This window comes from Atractosteus spatula, chromosome 9 (genome assembly GCF_055471065.1).
Source record: "Atractosteus spatula isolate fAtrSpa1 chromosome 9, fAtrSpa1.hap1, whole genome shotgun sequence".
In the NCBI taxonomy this organism is placed as follows: Eukaryota; Metazoa; Chordata; class Actinopteri; order Semionotiformes; family Lepisosteidae; genus Atractosteus; species Atractosteus spatula.
This window is the reverse complement of record NC_142714.1, coordinates 2,052,501-2,074,764: the sequence shown is the minus strand read 5'-3', so window position 1 is coordinate 2,074,764 and position 22,264 is coordinate 2,052,501. Positions and strand designations below refer to the sequence as shown.

Genomic DNA, 22,264 nt, shown 5'->3' with positions numbered 1-22,264 from the left:
GCTGCCGCAACCAATCAAAACTGGGAGGTGGGACTACGTAGCTCAGTTTTGAGTGACATACCTATTAACCCAGTGAAAGAGCAAATACTAGGGGACGTATTTCAGCGTTTATCCAATCAAAACCCTTGAGAGTGTATGCAGGAAGTGTCCTTTATTCAATCGCAAAGAGGAACAGTGGTGCAGGCGTGGTTTAGTCTGGTGGCAGGGCGGTTAGGTTGCACTCTCAGAGCAACTGGGTGAGGACTGAACTCCAAGCTGACAGGACCTGCAGCAGTTAATTTGGAGGTAACGTTATACAATAATGCTACAAAATCACACACTCATGTGCGGTTCGTGGTTTTGGTTCTAGTTCACGTCGGGGACACACGCTGTCTTACTGTGTTGAGTAACGCGGGGCAGACGCCGATTTCCATCGTCCAGATTTACTTTTCCTCCTCAAAGTTTATCCCTTGGTTGTAATGAATGCCTCGCCGACTTCCCTTAGGTTTTCCTACCAGGAGAGAGTTCAGAAAGGCCGAAGAGCATCTGCTGTCTGCTGTGGAAGAGAAGGCGCTGTGCTGCAGTACAGCACTGTGCGATACACCAAAGTTTCAAATGGCTTCACAGTGTTGCGCCAGACTTTGTCCGAAGCATGCCAAATACCTTACATGGGTTTATTTTTCGAAATTCGTTTTAATTTCATTCCATTTAAGAAGAGAATGGAGGTTGTTACTATAGCTATCCAGTGCTTTACTTTTGTGACAGGAGGCAAAAGGGAATTTTGGCATGATATATATATATATCTTTATTAAACATCACCATGGTGTTTACTATTACTGGTGGGAACTGTTTTTGTTCATGATTAAAACCTTAGACGGATATTGCTCCTGTCCTACAGGAGAGCTCAGTGCAGTTAGGAAGCCTGTATGTGCGAAACGGGTTTCTCATTTCTGACTTGTGCAAGTCGCTTCATTTAGGTCATGCAGCTGCACATTCGATCCAAAGCGCCTGATTGGTCGGCTTTAATATTGACTGGGCTTCTTAGTAACGAAAACGGGCTCAGTTAAGAGAAAGCACGACTGAAAGCCGATTAAAACCGAGACATAACAAGCCAAACTGGCCCAATGGGGACAATCATACCCGTCCATCTGCGGTTCCATTCCTCTTGAAAGGTAAGTCGGCTGAAAATGTTCTCCGTAGGCCGTGGGCAGATTTGATCCCTCATCTCGGCAAAGAAGCAGCTCTGAATGATAGCTTGGGTCTTTGTAAAGATTTTCTCTCTAGAAGCTCTGTTTCGGGGCGTCTGCACAAAGAGTAGTGGGTATGTTCTGCAAACTACCCAGCCTGTGCAATTCCATTGGATGTCTTAGAAAGTCGACCCAATTAAACAAGACAGAACACGCCATTTCTTCAGTTGTAAACATCCTTATTGTCTCGTCAAAGCACTCTATTTACAGATCGACCTCTTTTTCAACGTTGATTTTTTTAATCTTGACTACAGGAGATGGAAGGCAGTTCGGGTGTCATGTCAGTGTGGGCTTTTCTAAAGGTGCCTGGATCTACACAGTGCTCAGTCTGTGCGCTCAGACACTCTTACTGTTCGGCGCTGATGTAGAAGGTCATTTTTCCTTCAGGAGAGCTAAACGTCAGGGGGGAATCTGCCTTTCCTCTTATTTTTCTGGAGTTTAAAATGAATAAAAGTGTTGTGTAGTAAATACTGTATACAGAAGCAGTTCTCTTTAAAAGGTGTGAAAAATGGAGGGTAAGTTAAAAATGTTCTGCAGCAGTTTGGAAACCAGATTTCTAACAATTCAAGCAATGGGCAACAGCCCATCTTGAAAATGTAATTGTTGATTTTGTGTTCTCCCCACATTAGACAAGTGCTTCGGTTACCCCAAATAAGGACTGATTTATATTTTTACTCAGCAGCGTTCTCTTGACTTCAAAGGGAAAAGTCTGAGTTATTTCCAGTGATTTCCTTCTGTCACATGTGCAGCACTTGGTTTCAGTCGTTGAGTCTTTTGACTGAGTCCTGGCTTGGTCTCGTAAAAGTGACAAGGGAAGTGAACCATGTGTCTCACTGGTGGCCAGGAATTTTGAAAGCAAAGCCGTGCAGCTGTGTGGAAGGGCCTGGCAGTTATTTTGAAAACTTCAGTGCTCTGTTTGGCAGTATCCTGGGGGTGGACCCTGAGCCATTTTCCGTTACCAGTTATTCCATTGTAACTGAAGAAAAAGTATCAGTGTTTCATGAGTATTTTATGGAGTAGAGTAAACTAAACTGATTGACAGACTGACTTGTCATTTCTGTGTCCAACTGGCAACCGCTGCATTGAGCAACACTGCTCCTTCTAGGATAGTCTGGGTTTTTCCCAGTTTTTATAGGGCAGTTCGGAGTGCTGGATGAGTGAGGGGAACTGGCATCACCCAGTGGGTTTTTGTGTGTTGCATACACTGACGGTTTGATCATTTCACCCATGAACTATTTGTTTTTGCCAAGGCACAGCATTTTCTTTTTGTGAACAAGCACCTTGAAAGAATGGCACTCTTGTCTCTCAGAAAATATTCTTATGCACATGCTTCTTGGGGTAAACAGGCGTAAGGAGTGGTGCCAGTTCTCGTTTGGTGAGGGTTCTCTTTATGTTGCTGAATGTGTCAGTTGCGTGATTTGCAGTAAAAAAAGTGATTTTCCTGATGTTTGGAAGCTGTACGTCTGCTTAATACGGCATGAAGTGAAGTACAGTGTCAACCCAGCAGGAATAAAGTTGTGAGTGTGCAGTTGCACATGATGTGGGATGATGCTTTTGCTGTGTTGCTCTGCCGCACAAAGGCAGGCCTTCATGCATACTGCACTATTTTTCTTTGCGGGTTTTATTTGAGGAGAGTGTCAGAACTTGAAAGCTGCTTTATTGGAATATCCTGAGGTCTGATCCTCACAGGATCTCCTTGATGTGGTTTGTGTGAAGTGTCTGTTATTAATGTTCTTGTGTTTTAGATCAGTGGTTTTCCTCAGTGGAACTGGGAGGCCTCTGGGTTCCACAGAAAACATTTTTCACTCCAAATCTAGTTGTACTGCAAGATAATGTCCGTATAGTACATCGAGTGTGTTATGAAATTGCCATTTTTTTGTGTGCAATACTTTGTTTCATCATGGAAAAGTGACTAAGCATTTCTAAATTAGAACAGACTGACGGTGTATTTGTATTACAAATAGTTTTGCGAAACTTAGCAAGATGTATTTAGAAGTAATACACTTATTAATAATTCCATTAAGGACCATGTGATTAAATATTGTCAACTTTTTCAGTGCAATCATCAAGATGAAACACAATCTGCCTTAAAACAAGGTATTGAGTGCTTTTATCCTAATGTAATGTACCTCAAAGCCAGTCTTTTGAAATAGTGCTTCACATTAACACACCACACAGCACTGTTTCCATGGAGATGCCATTTAGTCTTCTGCATAATGAAAACAGCCAGTCCAGGTCTTGAACGCACAGCATTCAGAATATCATTACCAGCTTGTTCAGATTCAAACAGTTTGAAAGCGAAGAGGGCTGTGAAGAGTCTGATGCGGCGTGTCACGCAGATGTCTCTGTCCGCAGTCCGCAGTCTCGAGTGGGCCTCCAGCGTCAGAAGTGGCGTCACTCTTCAGCTCCCAGATCATGCCCTTTGTTTTTGCTTTCGCCCAGGCATTTTATTTTGGGGTCTCGTCTTTCATATGAAAGATGAAAGGCGAAGCATGAAAGTGTGCTGTCACAGACCAAGCTGTACCCCCCCCGCTGGAGCTGTGTCGGTGCTGGCGGAGGAGATGCCACTGTTGTACCTGCGCCTTATGGTTCTGCACTTCCTGCCCAGCTCCAGCACACATGTCCAGTGGTAGAATAATGAACAAGAGAGGGGCCTCTCTAAGCTGGTGATTGTCACTGCTGCTGAGTTTATGAAGATAATTTTAGGAGTGTAGCCTTTTTTAATTTAGCAACTGTAAAATACTTTTCTTTTTGTTATCGAGCTGTTGGGCGCGTAAAGCGTGCCATCTAGTGAAGAGATGTGGGTAAGGCTTTTGTCGAACAGCTTTAAATTTTAATATCTTCCGATAGGCTGCTTAAATGAACAAGGTCAGTATTTTAGGATGTATGGGACTTGAAAGGTAAGATTTAGGAATCACAAGCTGTGATAATTAGAAATCCTAATTAGAAATCATCATGGTTTCAGAAAAGCTTTTGCGTGGCTGTGGCTTGGATCTTTTGACTTTAAATATGTTTGTTGGTACATAAATGTCCATCAAGGAATATTCTGCTGTCCCTTTGTCCCCTGTTGTGCAGTGAAGCATCCTCCTGATCTTTCTCCAGTCTGAGGATGGGGAAGAAGAGCAGAGTGAAGACCCAGAAATCAGGCACTGGGGCTGCCTCAGTGGTCTCCCCCAAGGAAATGATGAACTTAGTTTCGGATCTGTTGCAAAGTAAGACCTGTTTTTGTTAAGTTGGTAATTGGTGCAGGTGCATAAAATCCCTGTGGGTTTGCTGTATCTCAGTGAGGATGTTCTGTCTTAGGACATGGGTTTTTTTTAAAACTTATTTTCTGACCTGTATTTCAGTCCTCCAACACCTAGAGGTTGACATAACATTTCCTAAAGCCACTTATTAAACAATCATGATGGTGTGCTACCTTAATCATCTCAGTTATTTAAATGCTGCAACCTAAGCAGCGCCAAGAGGCAGCACTACTACCACAACACCATGCACCTTTTTTTAGTTTTTCCAGTTTGAAACATGCAGGAACTTCACTGAAGGTTTTAACAGTTCTGTTTCTTAGCTGTTTATTTGCATCTGCTGTGCCAAAGCTCAGGATTCAATTGTTAATACCTCATTATTGGATCATATTGTATTGTAACATTATGAGTCTCAAACCACTGTTAGGTTGACCAGAGTCTTGCCATGCATCACAGATGGAGAGAGCCACATTTCCAAGCCTCTTACATCTTGTCAGCAGTGTTTTCAGCTTCTTTAATACCACAGTATTTAGTGAAACATCAGTTTCAATTCCCACAAAGCCTGGGTAAAAATGAATGTACTTCAACCAATATTCTACAGCAGAATACCAAGTGCCCCATTTTGTTGTGCACGAAATAGGAGGCATATTAATGATCGCTTTTCATTTAATAATAGCTCAAATCTATCAAATAATAGCTCAAATCTGTTCTTTAAAACATGTTTTCCTTCTTGGACAGAGTATAAAAACTTTTCACTGTTGTAGCAACCTTGTCTGCTATCAAGAAAACAGAAAGCATTTACTAATTAAACATTACATGTCAGATGTCCTAAATCTGGCAATGGTCTTCAAAGAATGCCATTATAAGCCTTGATCATGTAACTGGCATTGTCTGTGACAAATCCAGTCATGCTTTTAAAATGTATTTTCAGTGCATTCAAATATTACACTATATGCCACCTATAAGGTATTTCCAAAGTGCAAATATATGTACAGTATCTGCCGTAAGAACTGAAGTTGTTATTCTAAAGTTGCTGAGGTTAGCGTACCTACAAGGACACCTGGAGGATATTGGCTGAACTACAGGGTAGGAGTCCTGAAGGTCACATGGTCAAGAAAAGCCCCAGCTCTTACATGAAATTGACTATGCAGTGCAGACAGACTGCTTTCTTTGGACGTTGTTAGTTGTCTTTACTATTCCACATGATATTTTGTAAGAACTGAGTAAATTTTAAAATGCTATTTGCGGAAGAAACGTTTTTTATTCACTTTTCCTAGGTTTTTCAAAGATTGTTTTCCATGCGATTTGAGTAGTTCCGTAAGGAAAATTCATTGTAAACCAATCTCCCTGGTTTTATGTATCCTGCTTTGTTTGTAGAGTGCAGCGGCCCGGCCCCAGCTCCGGGAAAGGAATGGGAAGAGTACATTCAGATCCGATCGCTGGTAGAGAAAATCCGCAAAAAGCAGAAAGGTATCTCCCCCTCCAGCAGGGAATATGAATTTGGACCAATTCTGACTTTTTTTTTTCAATGGAGATTTTAGAAAGGGTTTCTCTGGAACATTCCTGTGCTCTTTCCCAATACACATCACCCCCCCCCCCCCGCCCTCTGATGCTTTGAGTATCTGTCTGTTATTTTGTGCATAATAATAACACTGTTATACAGTAGCAGCAGGTCACTTGTCTTTTTTTAAAATGACTTGATCCTGGTTTCTCATGGGTCCAGGTTTATCGGTGGTGTTTGATGGGACAAGAGACGACTTTTTCCCAGAGCTCATGTCGTGGGCAGCAGAAAACGGAGCCTCGTGTGAAGGCTTTGAAATCTCCAATTTCGCAGAAGAAGGCTATGGTTTGAAAGCAACGAGGGATATTAAGGTTTGTATTCTTTCTCTCGCTTCGTGGGGAGTCTCATGCCTGCTTTCTTCAGATAACCCCTCGTTTTCAAGGATGGAAAACCCCATTGTTTTCTAGGATGGAGAAGATGCAGCGTGACTGGATGGTAGAATAAGACGGAACTCATGGGTTAGTGTGGCCGTGGTGCCACTCACACTCTGTGAATGAGTGGAAAGCAAGTCCTCTTGATGAAAGGGCAGGTTCATCTGAGGGCCCTGGACAGAGAGGGTTGTGACGTGAGATTTGCAGGTCATTTTGTTCCCACCTCTTGGGAGCCCTGTTCGGTGTAGCTACATGTTGAGATATTTTCTGTCATACAAAAGAGACTCGGAACGTTATTGTTTACTTTTCATATGAAGTTGGCTAACTGCTCATGTGCGTGTGGCTGTACATTATACAGTACCTTAAAAGTGCAGGTGTAACACCTGAAGAAGGCTCGACAGCTGAAATGCTGGGTATCTTTCTCCCCTTTAGTGTGGAGTAAACTTTACTGGTTCCTTTGTGGACGACACTCGCTGGCACAGCTCCCCACTGGAACACCTGACACTTTCAGACCTTTGTCATTGCTCTTAGCTGTGATTGCTGATACAGCAACAGTCTGTCAGCATGTTTTTGTAAACTTAGAAAGTGGAGTATTTTTAAGTTGTTTATGTGCAAAATATGTTAAAAATATATGAAAAGTGCTGTCAAACTAAAGTACGTCTTGTTAAGAAAGCTGTCTTTTCTCACATCCTACAGGCAGAGGAAATGTTTCTGTGGATTCCTCGTAAGATGCTGATGACAGTAGAATCAGCTAAAAATTCTGTGTTAGGTAAGTATTAAGTTATGGCTTGTTTCTGGCAATAATGATTTGGTGTGTTTAATAATCATGTGTAAGTTGTGTTCCTAAAGAAACAATGTTCACACTTTGTGTGGCTGCTTCACTGGATTCATAATGTAATTACTACTCAGTTTTCTTAAATCTAAAAACATTTAACGCACCTCAAGAGAATATTCAGTACTGGTAGAACCTTTAATTTGAAACTTTTAGCTGTAAGACAGGATGACGTTACTTGTTTAATGCTAATAAAAGGCATGCATTACCTCTTTTTTGAAATGGCAAAGAACGTCAAGGTTTTTATCTCCTTTTCCAATTTGCCTCTTGGTTTAATGGATTCTGCATCTTTTCCAGCATTTTGTTTTTAAGACCATTGTAGGTATTGTGTAGCTGTTTATTGATCACAGGGTTATTGATTTTTTTCAGCATTGTAACAGATTGAGAGACACTACAGGTGTGAGGGACTAGCTCAGGTGAGGAACACAGCGCTGGTGCCTGCCAGTGTACCTGTTGACACGACGCTGGGATTGTTTAGATGACAAGTGTGAAAAATGTCAGTGGAATCTGAGAATCCAAGATACAGCTGGAGAATGAAACAAGGCTTAATGAGAGGTCTACACCAAATAAATAAATAAGCCAAATAAATCCACTCTTTTAATAATACTCAAATAGAGCAGAAATAAATATGTCGGTTGCCTGTTGTTTTTACGTTCGGTTCTTGTGCTACGTCATCCTCCTTTCTGGAGGCAGCAGCAAACCCTTTCAGAACCGAACCGGTGAACCCAAGTGAGCGACCCCTCCTCCTGCGATTTCTCCAGGCCCCCTGTACAGCCAGGACCGGATCCTGCAGGCGATGGGCAACGTGACCCTGGCCTTCCACCTGCTGTGCGAGCGTGCAAACCCCGCCTCCTTCTGGCTGCCCTACATCAGGACCCTGCCCAGCGAGTACGACATCCCCCTGTACTTCGAGGAGGACGAGGTCCACTACCTCCAGTCCACCCAAGCGATCCACGACGTCTTCAGCCAGTACAAAAACACCGCGCGCCAGTACGCGTACTTCTACAAGGTCATCCAGGTGAGTGCCGGGCTCGTGCTGGTGTCGGGGCTGGAGGAGCAGTGTGCTCCGCTGCCGGGCCTAGTCTAGTCCTGTGTTGCCATCTCTTATTTTAGCCAAGGTGCTGCAGGCTCACACTTGCTCGGGTTATCGGTGTAGGTAATAAACGCTTAGAGGGAGAGCCAGCAGGTCAGTCAAGTCTCCGCTGTTGCAAGTGTGAAGCCAAGCAGTTGTGTGAGGTGTGCTCATTTCCCTGAACGGTGAGGTAAGCCCGATGAGCCACTGGGCAGAAAGTATCGCAAGATGAATAAGTATACATGCAATATGGGGCACAGATAGGCAGTCTAAACAAAAAGTGGTTATTATTGCATGTATATATACTGTTATAGGGCCAGAGGCCCTGATCTTTGGTCCTGCAGAGGACCCTGTTCCAGTTGTCATGAAAGGCGTTTTCTCAGATCCCTCCCAACTCCTGTCCTGACAGTATTTTCATGTTGAAAATTGTGGAAAATGCTAATTGTTCTCATAGGAAAGTAATAGAGCAGAAATATTTCTCTTTGGGCTCAATTGGTAGTAAGTTTCATTTTGTTGAGCCTCTGAACTGTAAATAAAATTTCTGCCAGCTATGCTAAGTTCTTTTTGCACCTTCAGCACGAACGATGTATATTTAGTACTTGGCAAAATAGCTGGGTTTCATTGGATAGGGACCGGTCTACATGTTTTGAATTATTAACCATATTAATAATATTAATATTAATAATAACCATATTAATAATAAGTGACCATATTAAAACTCGCTAAAAGGCAGCAGAAAGGAATGATACAACATTTATCATGACTTACGTTTTTTAGTGCTGTATGATTAGAGTTTCCACTACTAAATGTATCGTGTCTAACTACACCATCCTGCAGGGGCTGTGGATCAGCAGAAGCCTGAGCCATAAATTCAATTTTTATTGAGGTCCATTGTCCAGGCAAATCAGGGACATGATTTTTGAGTTCTTTAGCCAGCAGTTTAATGAATTTCCACTGCTGTATTTGTACAGATACTCGTACGTTTTGTGGCTACTTTAAGAAATAAGGTTTTAAAAAGGTTTTCAGCACGCAGCAGCACATTTAAGCCAGGTAACTGCTGGTTTATCATGGCCTTTTGCACTCAATTTCCTTGCTTCTGATAAGCTGGCAATGACACTGCTTGAATCTGTCACAGTGTGTCTTTGCCACAAGGGGGAGACATGCAACTTCAAATACAGTGCTGCCTTTGTGCTCTTCACAATCTAGGCCTGAAGGGTTTAGCGCTAAATATTTTATCCAGATAGTCTTGGCTGTAAAATGTTGACCTGTAAATGCATTCAAGTATTTTTTTTTTGGGTACCGCACCTGCTGAAACATCCTAGAGACTATTAACTAATAACTTGTTTTTTATTGCTAACGCTCAATTATATACTGCTCTCAGGTCAAGGGTAGAATTTAATTCCTTAAACATTAATTATTTGGCTGTATCTTAATATATCTGCTTATACCATTTATGCACCAGAAACAGATGGTAGAGCAGCTCTCAGATATGAGATTGTTCCAATATCCAAGTCAGAAGGGTCTCTACTTTGTGTGTTACAGCAGAGAAATAGTTAAAACTGCACCTTAAAGTCTTTTGTCTCTTGAACAATTGTCATCTGATGATCTCATGGATATACTTCTAACTTGTTGGAATTTGAGCTTTTTGTTTTCACCTCTTCTGATAATATCCTGGGTTGCTTCACCTGCATTAGAAACACTTTTCTGATAAAGATGTACTCTAAGGTGAAAAATTAACAGAACAAGTTAGCTCTCGTTATTGAAGGAAACTCGGTTCTTCAGCATAAATAAGATTTGGTATATATGTAAATGCACATGTGTACATAGTGCATTATATACAGTACAAGTAGGCAGCTGTGTCAGCATGCGTAGGCTGCAAGGGAACAGGTAAAGATTTATTCCATGTTGAAAGGAAAAGAAAAAAGACACAACATTTCGGCTGTGGAACCTTATTCAGGAGTGATGGGTGAAGAAGGCTTCACAGCCGAAACGTTGTGTCTCTTGTATATTATGTGCATTTAAATGTATTTAAAACGTCCAGGGAATTGTATAGGTCTGGTCAGGTGTCTTTGTCTTTTGAACTTCAGACCTAGTAAGCATTGCTTCTGTCCGTATGCTAATCCAACCCTGATCTGTTCCGGCCTTCAGGTCGTACTCGTCTAGATGCTACTGTTCTCTCTGCATAGTGCGATGTGTACATTTTCTCAGACACCTATGTGGATATGACCTGCACCTGAGCTGTCATTAAGAGCACCCGTAATGTAGCCACTGGAGCAGCGAGGGGTTGTGTTTGGATGCTGGCCCTCTGTCAGTTGGTGTTGTCATGACCTTTTTTAAACTGCACTGTGGGGAAGAAGATCTGGGCTATTCAGTGCACTTCAGGATACTGCTTATTTGCACAGAGGGGTTGTACTGTGGGGTTGCACACAAGAGTTACCCATTTGCTCACTGGTCATTCACTTTCTCTGCAGCCTTTTAGAGTATCTCTCACTCTGATGCATGTCCGTACATAACCTCCAACCAGCATTTGATCATTGCTGGCCTTAGCTTTCCCGGGTAGTTTATGTGATTTCTGATCTGACATAATAGTTCATAAAGATACTGGTGACATGGTCATTTTTTGCCGCTGTCATTCTAATGCAGAATGTGATTGATTGCCCGTTTGTGGACACTGCAAGGAGATGCCATCTCCTCATACTGAGGCTCCCAAAGATAAGGAATCCATTCCCCTCCTCTCCCACCTGGCCTGGCTCTGCCTGTTGAAAGCAGAAAGCCTGCCTGTGTCGGGGGCTTGGGACCGTTCTGTTGTGCACTGCAGTGCTCTTGTCAAGGGTCGTTCCATTGGCATTGTGCTACAGATCTTGTTCTCGCACAGTGGAAAAGCAGGGGAAGTATGTTTGCTGCAGACCGTACAAGACCAAAACTAAATGTCTTACACATTAGAGTTTCTTTCTGGTTTGTGGGCATTCTCTTCCTCTTAACTGGGGAAAGCAGAGCACGTATAGTATATATGTGGAAAAACTCCAACATCTTGTGAGGTGGAACAGGTTTTCGTTCGATTTAGGTGATGAGATTTAATGCTGTCCTCTGTGCAAGAAGATGTGAACATTCTTTGGACCGTTCAGGGGTTGAATCTGAATAAAGTTATGATACAGTAACCATGCTGTCTCCATCCGAAGACTGGTGTGAGAGCGCTAAATGTAAATGTTTTGTAAAATGTCCTTAATTTTCTTACCAGCATCTAGGCTTGCTTGTTTTCTTTCCCGGTCTGATTAATAGTACAGTAATTCCTCTGCCACTGAGTTCTGATGCTCACTCTTTTTGCGTTAAGCTTCATTGGTCTGCAAGTCGAAGGGGAAAAAAATCTTTGTTTTTATAAATTATTTTAAAAAATCTTTGCTGACGCTGTTTTGTTCTTTCATTAAATAACTGTCAATTAGAAATATGAACATTTCACATTACTGTCAAGATAAGACATCAAATATTTATAGAAATAGTGGAATTATTCCAGGATATTTAATAGTTAATGTATTTGTCATTTTCTCTGTAGATATATTGACATATTTTTTATTAAATGTTTGTTAGTTTTCAGCTATAGGTGTTTCAGAAATGCGAATGTGCCATATTGATTTTTTCTGCTCTTTCTTTTTTTTAATCAAAGGATATAATTTTTTTAATTTGAAGGCACTGTCATTTTAAAAAAGAAAATCCGGAGAATATTTAATTTCCTCACTCAAGTCTTGAGGCCCCAAAGAAGCAGAGGGCTTAGTATGAGGATGTCAGGATGAGCCTGCAATGTGCAGCACTTTCCTGCATCCCTCCAGTGGAGACCTGGCAGAGTCTTGTTCCATTAACACTTTTACAGGCAGAGGATTTAGACCCAGTTCAACTTTATATAGCCCATGGAATATTCTGGATTCCTTTTTCTATGAAATGAAAAACATTGCAGTTCATGGAAGATTATTGTTAATCTAGTAAATTAATATTGGTCCCTTGTACGAAGATTCGTTACAGAGTCACATTTACATAAAGACCAGTAGATGACAGGACTGAGCTAGAAGACATCAGGTGTTTTTTTTTTAATTAAAATAGAAATTTCATTACAGATGTTTTGCGTTTCTGTTTTTTTTTTAGAGGCAGCAGAGTAGATCTTACACATTTCATGTTAGAATATTGGGTTTATTTAACTTTTTTTAAGTATTAGTAGGTATATTAGTGCCAATAAATTGAACTGGTTGTTCAGTGCTGGTCAGAGTGGGTCTGCGGCTGGAAGGTCCGTGTCCCTTTAATGACTGCTGTCAGTGTCTGTGTTCCTGCTGCTGCTGCTTCTGCAGATGACCGGGCTGGAAAATTAGCTTGTCGCATTGGCTTTGAATTGAATTGACCTGGTTGTACCTACCATGTATGTTGAGTGGGATCTGACAAATCCATAGTAGTATGTGTTTAGAATTCATCCATGGAGCATGATGGCGAGAGTGAGCTGGCTCGAGGGAAGGAAGGAGCCCCTTTGCAGACACTGCTACATCCTTGTGGGGATGTGATTGTGTAGTTCTTTTTGGGTAACTGTTTGTTTTTCCCTAGTCCTGCACTGACAGCTTTTTATTTGTGGAAGGAAACGGTTTTGCAGTGATGGAGCAATTCCCTCAAAAAAAAAAACCTTGTAAGCTGACCCTCTGCGCAGAATAAGTTTGATGTGTTTTTTGAACTGCCTCACAAAAAGAATCAAACTTTTAAACCATTTTCAGTCCTTGTAAAGCATCTTTCATCTGCTCTAATTTAATATCCATTTACATTGATGACTGAATTCATCTTTGTTTTTTAAATGTTGAACAATTGGACAGCAAACACAGCAGTGAGAACAAAATGCAGCAACACAAAAATTGAAACGGCTTTTAATGAAGCAATAGTCCCCGAGAGCGACTAGCCAATTAGCAGTCTTTTATGATATATAATTTGCCTGAAATTCCTCACTGCGTGTGAGCTTTTGTTTTCTAATTGATTTACGGTTCTAGTCCCCTGTACCTCATCCCCTACTGTCCCACACATGGTGCCAACACATATTCCACTGTGAAAAATGATAAATTACCTTCCACTTGTGATGCTAATGCATCAAGAGAGGAAGCTGCACGCTACACAGAGCACCAGCAACGGCCGAAGGAGGAGGGCGTGTTTGTGGGGGGCTGCACTGCTGTCCTCCAGTCTTCTGATGGACAGTTCACTCTGAAGGCTTTATTCCTCAGCTTTTTAATCGTTTTTCTTAATCTAAACTTATATGTACTTCTGAAGCACTGTGCCTTCAGCATAGTACAGAGGAAGAAGTGTTTGCGAAGCAGTTCTTTTTTCTGCCATTGCTGTTGTTAACGTCATTACTGTTTTTAAGCAATCGGTTTCCTGTACCTGACGCTATGTGGGGGTGCTGCTTGTTGTCGTACTCTGATAACTCCAGACATTTTGGCTTTTGTCCCAATGATGGGCTTTTGCACACCCACCCTATAATGAATCTTCATTTTTCCCTCTTAAAGCCGGAAGTGTGTTAGGCAAAACTCAACTTCAGAACACAAGTGCCAGGAATTTAGGATTACATGAGAACCAAGGCGTGCAAAATATGAGGAAACTACACATCCTTGCCACCGTAACAAAACCGTTTGCATGAAACTCTTAAAATGCATATCTGATTATTCTCAAAGAATCTTGAAGTCTCCTTTAAAGGATTTCTGTGCCTATTTTTTCTGTTGCCCACCGTTACATAATTTTGCTTAGTTTAGTGCTACTGACAACACTTTAATTCAGTCTGCCTCCCCCACACAAGCCTTACAGTGCGTCATCCAAGACTGGGAATTATGGGACCACAGAATCTGACTCGCTAGCTGTCTAGCACCTTATCTTTTAATGGTTGTCAATCAAAGTATATGCATGCAGCTTTAAGGCTGCTTTGAAGTCACCTTCCCCCTGTCCCCATCCCTAACTGCTGCTGGAGAGCAGTCTCAAACTGAATGGTTATTGGCCCCATAGACCTTTATCTGTACAGGCTGACCTTGTGTTAATCTGTGGTATAAGAGGAGTCGCAGTCAAACTGAACAATATGAAATGTGTAATTGGGAGACTGAGATCCTGCACTCATCCTGAAGTCTGGGGGAGAGATTTTCCCTTTGCTGCAGTGGGATCCTGGGAATGGCATGGCATACAGGACATTTGTGTGTGTTTGTCTGTTGGGGAAAAATCAGTTCTGACCTGTTAGCTGCACCAGAAGAAAAATCTCAGCTCACTGACGTTGACTTTTGTGCCTGCTGTTGAATGCATTTTCAATAGCTGCATTGATTTCTGATGCAAATGAAAACAGAATAACATCTTAAAATCCCCAAGACCTTTTCATTTGTAATTTTAGTGGTAGTGTTATTTGTTTTGTGTAGCTATGACTATCTAGAGCCTTTCCGAAAGCCACTACTATTACTGTATATTATAATGAACACGGCACAAACCCTTAATGTGGAATAGAGCATATAGGCTATATCTCTGTCTGTCCCATGCTTTTATAAATAACAAATTAATTTAAATGTTGAGCATTTTAAAATATCCTTGCTTAGGTTTTTTTCCAATAAAAGCAGTCCTGTTTTAAGAAACCCAGGCAGAAATACTAAGGGAACTTTAGATCCCTGCGGGCTGTAATAAAACTGCAGTGATGTTACAGGAGGACAGCGAGGTGAAGAATCGTTTTGTACAGTGTATTGTAGTTGGCACCCATACACAAGATTGCTCAGCATACAAGTAAAAATTTTAAATATTGATAAAATATAGGTTTATTATAGTGTTTCTAATGACAATTTCACATCCGCCAAAAGGTACATTGCAAAACATCGTAATAGAACTTCATTTTTTCGTTTGAGGTTTTTTTTGACATGCAGTTTAAATGAGCCCTTGGAGAAGGGATACTGTATCTTTAAATGTAGATTTCTGTGGCACTGGTGGGTTTCTGTCTCACAAATTGATGAAGCAGATTTATGACGGCTGCTGGGCACAACAAATTAAGTTGACAGTGATGTATGGGAGCATAATGCCATGATGATCCCTCTGTAGCGCTGCTGGACTCTGCCTGCTTCACTAGGCTCTTGTTAGGATCTGTTAGGCAGCTAGATAATGAAATTCTAGTGACTGATTTGTGTTTTTCTTTTTTTACCTTTCCTCTTTCTTTTCTTTTCACCTTCAATCCCCAGACCCATCCGAATGCCAGCAAACTGCCCTTGAAGGATTCCTTCACCTACGATGACTACAGGTTGGTGATGCTGAAATCGTGCTCCATTAAAACAGCCTTTAAAATTGCAAACTGTTTATCCTGCTAATAACAGCAGCAGGCCAGTTTGACTTTTGTATTTCTTTCAAAGCCATGGTGTGTGCTTTAAGTGATTATCCTGTGATTAACTTATTCCACTGTTACTTTTGCTTTTTTTAAACTTTTTATATTAAAAAGTCCAGTTATAACTTAGGATCATTTGCAAAAATATGAAGCATATGCATCCATCACAGATGGCATGAAGTAAAACTGGAAGTGGGTCTGTTTCTAAGAAAAGTGATTGAAAATGATTGAAACAGAACCTTTTTTTCCATTGATCGATGACTCAAGTTTGCGCTGGGCTAACGGTGTTTTCTTGCTGTGTCATAGATGGGCGGTCTCCTCAGTCATGACTCGTCAAAACCAGATCCCCACAGAGGACGGCAGCCACGTGACCCTGGCCCTCATCCCGCTCTGGGACATGTGCAACCATACCAACGGGCTCGTAAGGGCTGCTCGCCGCGTCCCGACCGCCTCGTCCGAAGGGGCTGGAACCGCACTGTCCCTTGCAGTGTTGGATGCTCCTGGCTCTTGCACATTATTGATGCTGCTGGTTTTGTTTTTGCATGAACTGGTTTCTAATTTCTGCTCTTTTGGTGGTACGGTCTTTGTTCCATAATACACCAGATTCAGCGCAGGCACTAAGACTGGTGTTACGCAGGCAGTAGAAACAGCTGTACAGCCTGCAGGGCGGCATTATAAAGGGGAATGCCTGTATTTCGCTTCACAGGGTACTGAACTCGCTTGTTTCTGGTCACAGCCGCAGCACATTGCCATTCAGAGCACAGTGACACCTACTGGTCAAAGACTGTGTTTCTGTATGGTTTGTGCGTTTTCCTTCGGTTCAGTGGTTCTCATTCCTGGTCTGGTTGGGTTTTGCTCCAGCTGAGATCTTAATCCCATGCTATTTTTTAAAATGTATTTTCAGCTCTTTAAGAACTGGTTGAGGTTTGTAATTGGCATGAATGAACCCTGTGCTGATTTCAGGACTGCCCTCATTTAGGTGTGTGAGCTGAAAAATAATCAATTGGACTCAAGCTGACTTGCTGTGGGAGGTGTCTGATACACTGTCATTCCAGCTATGTCTGTTCATCATCAATTGATCGCCTATCAATAGCTCCTTAATCAGAAATAAGAGAGCAAATTTTTAATTAGCAAGTGGAAGAGACATGGGATGAAAATGTATTTGCTGTAGTAGGAAATAATGCACTTTATCAAGTGTATTTTTGAAACAAAGGATTGAGTGCAAAAATAAAGTCTAAACCAGCAAGCGAATATGTCACGGGCACCGGTCAGCACTGGTGATTGAGGGCCCAGTTGGAACAAAACCCTGCAAACACAGTGGCCTTCCAGGACCAGGACTGAGAGCCAGGTGAGCGACTGAGAGTAGGTGCAGAGCTGAGCAGGAAGGCATTATGAAGAAGCCTATCTGACACCAAAGATAAAATCACTGATGATTGGGGTGATTAGTAGCCCTTATTAATTGCAGCGGTTGCTTTGTGTTGTATTATGGGATGTTTTAAATGGTGTTTGTAGAAGGTTTTTAAAGATCTAAAATATTTGAAAGACCATTAATGTACAGTATGCTGGGAGGACATCTTTCTTACAAAAGCAACATTTGCTTTGCAGGCAGTACAAATGAGAAAGATCAAACAAAAACATGGTGCTGTTTCATTATGTTCTTTTTTTTAATTAAACATCCCTCCAGTGGTTCATTGCCCTTAGTTCAGGTTTGGCATTTGTATTTGGTATAATAAATATTATCGGCTTAAAACATCAACAGAATTTTAAATGTGGATTTTAAATGTTTTATTTGAATATAATATGTGTTGGGTTTCTAATAGGCAACAGAGCAATATATTTCCTCCAACAAGCTTCTTAAGTATGCATGCAGAAATGTGTTATATTATAAAGTAAAATTTTATTTTAAAACTAAGGGAATAAAATGGAAAAGCTTGTCATTAAACAGTTTAATGAAACAGCTTCTAAGGTATTCCCTAGGTTTTAGGGAGGCTTAATGTTTAATAAAACTGGTTGTAGCTTCTTCAGCCATATTTCCAAGTTTATTTTTTTAATAGACTTGTATATATCCCTCCATGGAAATCATAAGCAAATCCATTGGTTTATTCAATTTTCTTAATTTTAGTCATTTGCAAGGTCTTTTGTTAACTTGATTCTAAAATTCATATGTACTGCTATGGCTTTTAATTATCTGTGATATCCAGATGATACATTGTGTTTTCTGAAGTGATATTGTTTCTTGTTCATTTATTGCTTGTATTGCATCTCTTGAGATTGTCATAACGCAAAATTAATATGGCCCAAAGACTTCCAGTTTATGAGAAATGATTACTTTCTGTTAAACATCCAGCGTAGCATGGTTGTGTTTCATTATGTAGGGGTTTACAGGTTTCTGTGATGATCTGCTTTAACTTTCTAGAGACACTGGGTACGTGTAAGCATGCAGCTTATGACTGTGCAGGGTGGCACTGTGGCCTTGTGGGTAGCCCAGCTCTCGGGCCTGTGATGGGCTGGCATCCCGTCCAGGCTGTCGTCCCATCCCGCATCCAGTGCTCCACGGTCAGGCTCCAGGAGATCCTGACCAGGAAAAAGTGACTCTCTGTGTTAAAAAATGTTATTGTACAAACTGCCAAATAAAAAAGATGATTATTTTGCATCCAGTAATACATACATATTTATTTAAACATTTATGCACTATACATATGCAGTATCTTCATTTTTCTTGTGTTTTAGATCACAACTGGCTACAATTTAGAAGATGACAGATGTGAATGTGTTGCCCTGCAGGACTACAAGCAGGACGAGCAGGTGAGGATCTAACTTGAGCAGCCATGACACTCATGTTGCCCTCGTAGTCTCAGAAATGACAAAGCAAGACTTTTGTTGTAAGTCTTCTGTTTGATGCTGCTGCCTTGCAGCGCTGGGGCTCTGGGTTCAATTCCTGGGGTGCTATCTGCGTGGAGTTTGTATGTTCTCCCCATGTCACGTGGGTTTTGTCTGGATATTCCAGTTTCCTGCCACAGTCCAGAGACTTACTGGTAGGTTAAGTGGTTTCTGGGAAAACTGGCCCTGGTTTGAATGTGTGTGTTTGTGTCTGTCTACTTTGTTTCTGGCATGGCATGTTTCAGGAAGACCTTTTTTCCTTTTATGGGAATCTGAGCTGTGTAGCAGAAGAAAATACTGAAGTGGTTCTCAAGTCTCATAACAAGTGGGTTTATACTATAGCTATGCAGCCAGGACAGGTAGTGATTTATTCTACAGAACATGAAGGGTTTGGTCAGATGCACAGGACAGCTTGAATGAAGAGCTGTGAAGCTGATGCAGTTACAAAAACTGCAGCAACACAATCACTCTTATTGCTGACTGATTTCTCAAAGGATTTCACAGTGTTGCACCAAACCCTTCAACACCTTATCAATACAAGAAACTAATGAGTTATTCTTGCAGTGTTTTCATTTGTGCTTAATTGTATCCATCTGGTTGTATATGTCTTTTTAACTGTCTCATTCAGAGCTGGGATGTTTTTAAGAGCTGTAAAAAAGAACTGAATATTCATTAGATATGACCATTTCACAACACTAGCAATCAGAACAGTCCAAGGAGAGTTCTAATTCTGCTTCGAGTTAATTAGGTAAAGATAATCAGCCATCTATAGCTGTTCTTATAAGGGCTTATCAGCATGGTATAGCTGTGTTTTGACTGTTTATGCTAGATAGTAGTTAAACATAATGCTATGATGAATATTTGAATGTTCATTTTTAATTTTATATATACTTAATTTGTCAACCGATAAGAAGTGCCTTTGTATTTGTACATCAAAGACATAGAGCACTAAGACAAAGTAGGGAAGGCAGGTTAGCAGATACTGTATTTAATTGCACATTTCGCCTTGGTTTATCATTTTGTTTTTGCCATCTTGTGCTTGTCTTGCTGTGGATGGAAGGGCAAGATTAACACAGTTGACCAGTCTGCAGGACAAGAGAAAATGTGAAATAAATCCCCCAGTGTACAAAATACACAGATAATCAAAACTGTGTACTTTGAAACGCTTAATATGCTCTATTAAACAGAAGAAAGCTTCACCTGCTGCTTATTTTTTCAGATCTACATTTTCTATGGGACCAGGTCTAATGCTGAGCTTGTGATCCACAATGGTTTCTTCCACGACAACAACTCCCACGATCGCGTGAAGATCAAACTCGGGGTGAGCAAGAGCGAGCGGCTCTACGCCATGAAGGCAGAAGTCCTGGCGCGCGCTGGCATCCCGTCGTGAGTACCGTCGTCTCGCGGTCCGTCGCCCACGCCTGCCATGGGCACTCCACGTGCGGGTCGTTCCTGTTTCCACGTGTAGCGACGAGGCCCGTGCTTGTCATTCATGATGTACGAAATAAATCTTCTCCCTTATTTCCAGGGGGTAAATAAATTGTCATTGTTGCAGGCAGAAAGCAAACCATATCTTAACCCGTGTGGTCTGAGATATTGGTTAAACTTTCTCTGTGGAATTCACTCTTGGTGAAGAAGTGGGCAGGGATAATTTCATTCCAAAGCTGCAAGAGTTCCATAATGCATTTTCAAAAGCAATAATGTCAGCTGTGTCCTGTATAATGTTCTTCTAAGCCCTTGATCGATACATTGTTGTGCTTGAAAGTATTGGCCTCCTAAAATTATCTTTTATATACTGTAATGTTGAAGGAAACTAACATATAGCGTTCTCTTAAACAAAACTTATCAGGTGAAAATCTGATGGAATTTTGCAATGATTAAACGGTAAATTATAAATTATTCAGTGTGTTTAAAAATGCATTGAGTTCACTGGACTTTCATCTGTTCAGATCAATCACTTCTCAGCAGAGGTGGAAAATTCACTGGCACCTGATATGTAATCATTGCTGTTAGATCACTAATATGCCTTGTAGAACTAACACATACTGCTAGAATGCCCTGCTGTATTCCTGGTACTGTGATTTAATTTAAAAAAGATGAGTTCATCTGATATTGGTTGGGTACCAATCATTTTTCATACCTTCTATTCTGAGAATGGATTGTTTGAGGATTGATGCAATTCTAACGAACTAATTTCATCTTTTCAACTGACACTATTATTATTATTAAAACTGAGTTTCATTTTAAAGAATAGGTAAAGCTTTCAAGAACCAGTGTACATGGGGAAGGTTTGTTTTCCACCTTTACTTAGATATTCTGTAATCATTATAAAATGTTTTTTTGCATGGTTTGTTTCAAACAGTCTTCGCTTGCATTTGTTTAAAAAGGATTCAGATGAAGATTACTACATGGCGTAGAATATCCTGTTTTCGTTTGCCTTTTGAAAATACGTCCATAATGAAAAGCTCTAAAACATGCGATATGATGGTGGCAGTGTCTGTGGTCGATGGCTGAGTAGTGCTTGAATTGTGTTTGCGTTAGGTCCAGTATCTTTGCACTGCACTGTAGTGAGCCTCCCATTTCTGCCCAGCTCTTGGCCTTCCTGCGGGTCTTCTGTATGACTGAAGGTAAGGCTCTTTTGTTGCTTTTTACACTGTTATTGTGTCCGATTGGATTTCCATCAGGTTCTGGCTTGTGGCTCTGCCTGGTTCCTAAAGATGCAGTTCTGGACTGTGCCTGAGTGCCTCTTGCACAGTCCTGCTAGGAGCAGCCCTGAGGTGCTTAATTGATCAAGCCCTTCCAAACAGATGTCGCAAAATTAACACAAAAGAATAGTGCAGTACAACTGAAATATTTATGCACATGTACACGGAGTGTATTTGTGTCGTAGATTGTATGAAGCAAGACCATGACCTCTGGCAAGACAATTGGTTATTTGAAGCAGCACTACACTATCCCAGTTTGAAATGTCAATTTAAAACTGACTGCAGCCCTGTAGCAGGTCGGTTTAGCAGCTTAGATACAATGCTTAATATGTGTAAAAATGGCACAATAGTTTATTGAATGAATATCATCTAATTACCCATAAGGTAATACTAAAATTTAGCATATATACAGTAACTAAATTGAAAGGTACATTCATTTTTAAGTACAAATTGCATATAGAAATGAACTATTTGATCCTCAAAGTATGAGATATTTGTATTTACTAAATGTATATGATTGCAGATGAGCTGAAAGAGTACCTTGTTGGTGACCACGCCATCGATAAAATCTTTACTCTTGGTAATGCGGAGTTCCCAGTCAGCTGGGAAAATGAGATAAAACTCTGGACCTTCCTGGAAACCAGAACTACACTGCTCCTGAAAACGTACAAGACGAGCACAGTGGTAAGACCCTGCCTCACTCACACACACACACACTCTCACAGAGCCAAGACCCTGCCTCACTCACACACACACACGCTCTCTCACAGAGCCAAGACCCTGCCTCACTCACACACACGCTCTCTCACAGAGCCAAGACCCTGCCTCACTCACACACACACACACACTCTCACAGAGCCAAGACCCTGCCTCACTCACACACACACACACACTCTCACAGAGCCAAGACCCTGCCTCACTCACACACACACACACACTCTCACAGAGCCAAGACCCTGCCTCACTCACACACACACACACACTCTCACAGGGCCAAGACCCTGCCTCACTCACACACACACAC

The 22,264-nt window shown here is 41.3% G+C and overlaps 1 protein-coding gene across 1 annotated transcript in view; it reads left to right on the top strand.

The window, feature by feature from the left end:
* The first annotated feature begins 185 nt into the window (after positions 1–185).
* setd3 (SET domain containing 3, actin histidine methyltransferase) overlaps positions 186–22,264 on the top strand; it is a 34,229-nt gene continuing 12,150 nt past the window's right edge. Inside the window, exons 1-12 of the mRNA XM_088924651.1 lie at positions 186–285; positions 4,302–4,438; positions 5,846–5,938; positions 6,192–6,340; positions 7,097–7,169; positions 7,994–8,250; positions 15,516–15,574; positions 15,962–16,076; positions 18,386–18,460; positions 19,755–19,921; positions 21,077–21,162; positions 21,764–21,924. Of these exons, the coding sequence (XP_088780777.1) occupies positions 4,336–4,438; positions 5,846–5,938; positions 6,192–6,340; positions 7,097–7,169; positions 7,994–8,250; positions 15,516–15,574; positions 15,962–16,076; positions 18,386–18,460; positions 19,755–19,921; positions 21,077–21,162; positions 21,764–21,924 (1,338 nt within the window). The 5' untranslated portion in view covers positions 186–285; positions 4,302–4,335. The remainder of the gene's footprint in view (positions 286–4,301; positions 4,439–5,845; positions 5,939–6,191; positions 6,341–7,096; positions 7,170–7,993; positions 8,251–15,515; positions 15,575–15,961; positions 16,077–18,385; positions 18,461–19,754; positions 19,922–21,076; positions 21,163–21,763; positions 21,925–22,264) is intronic.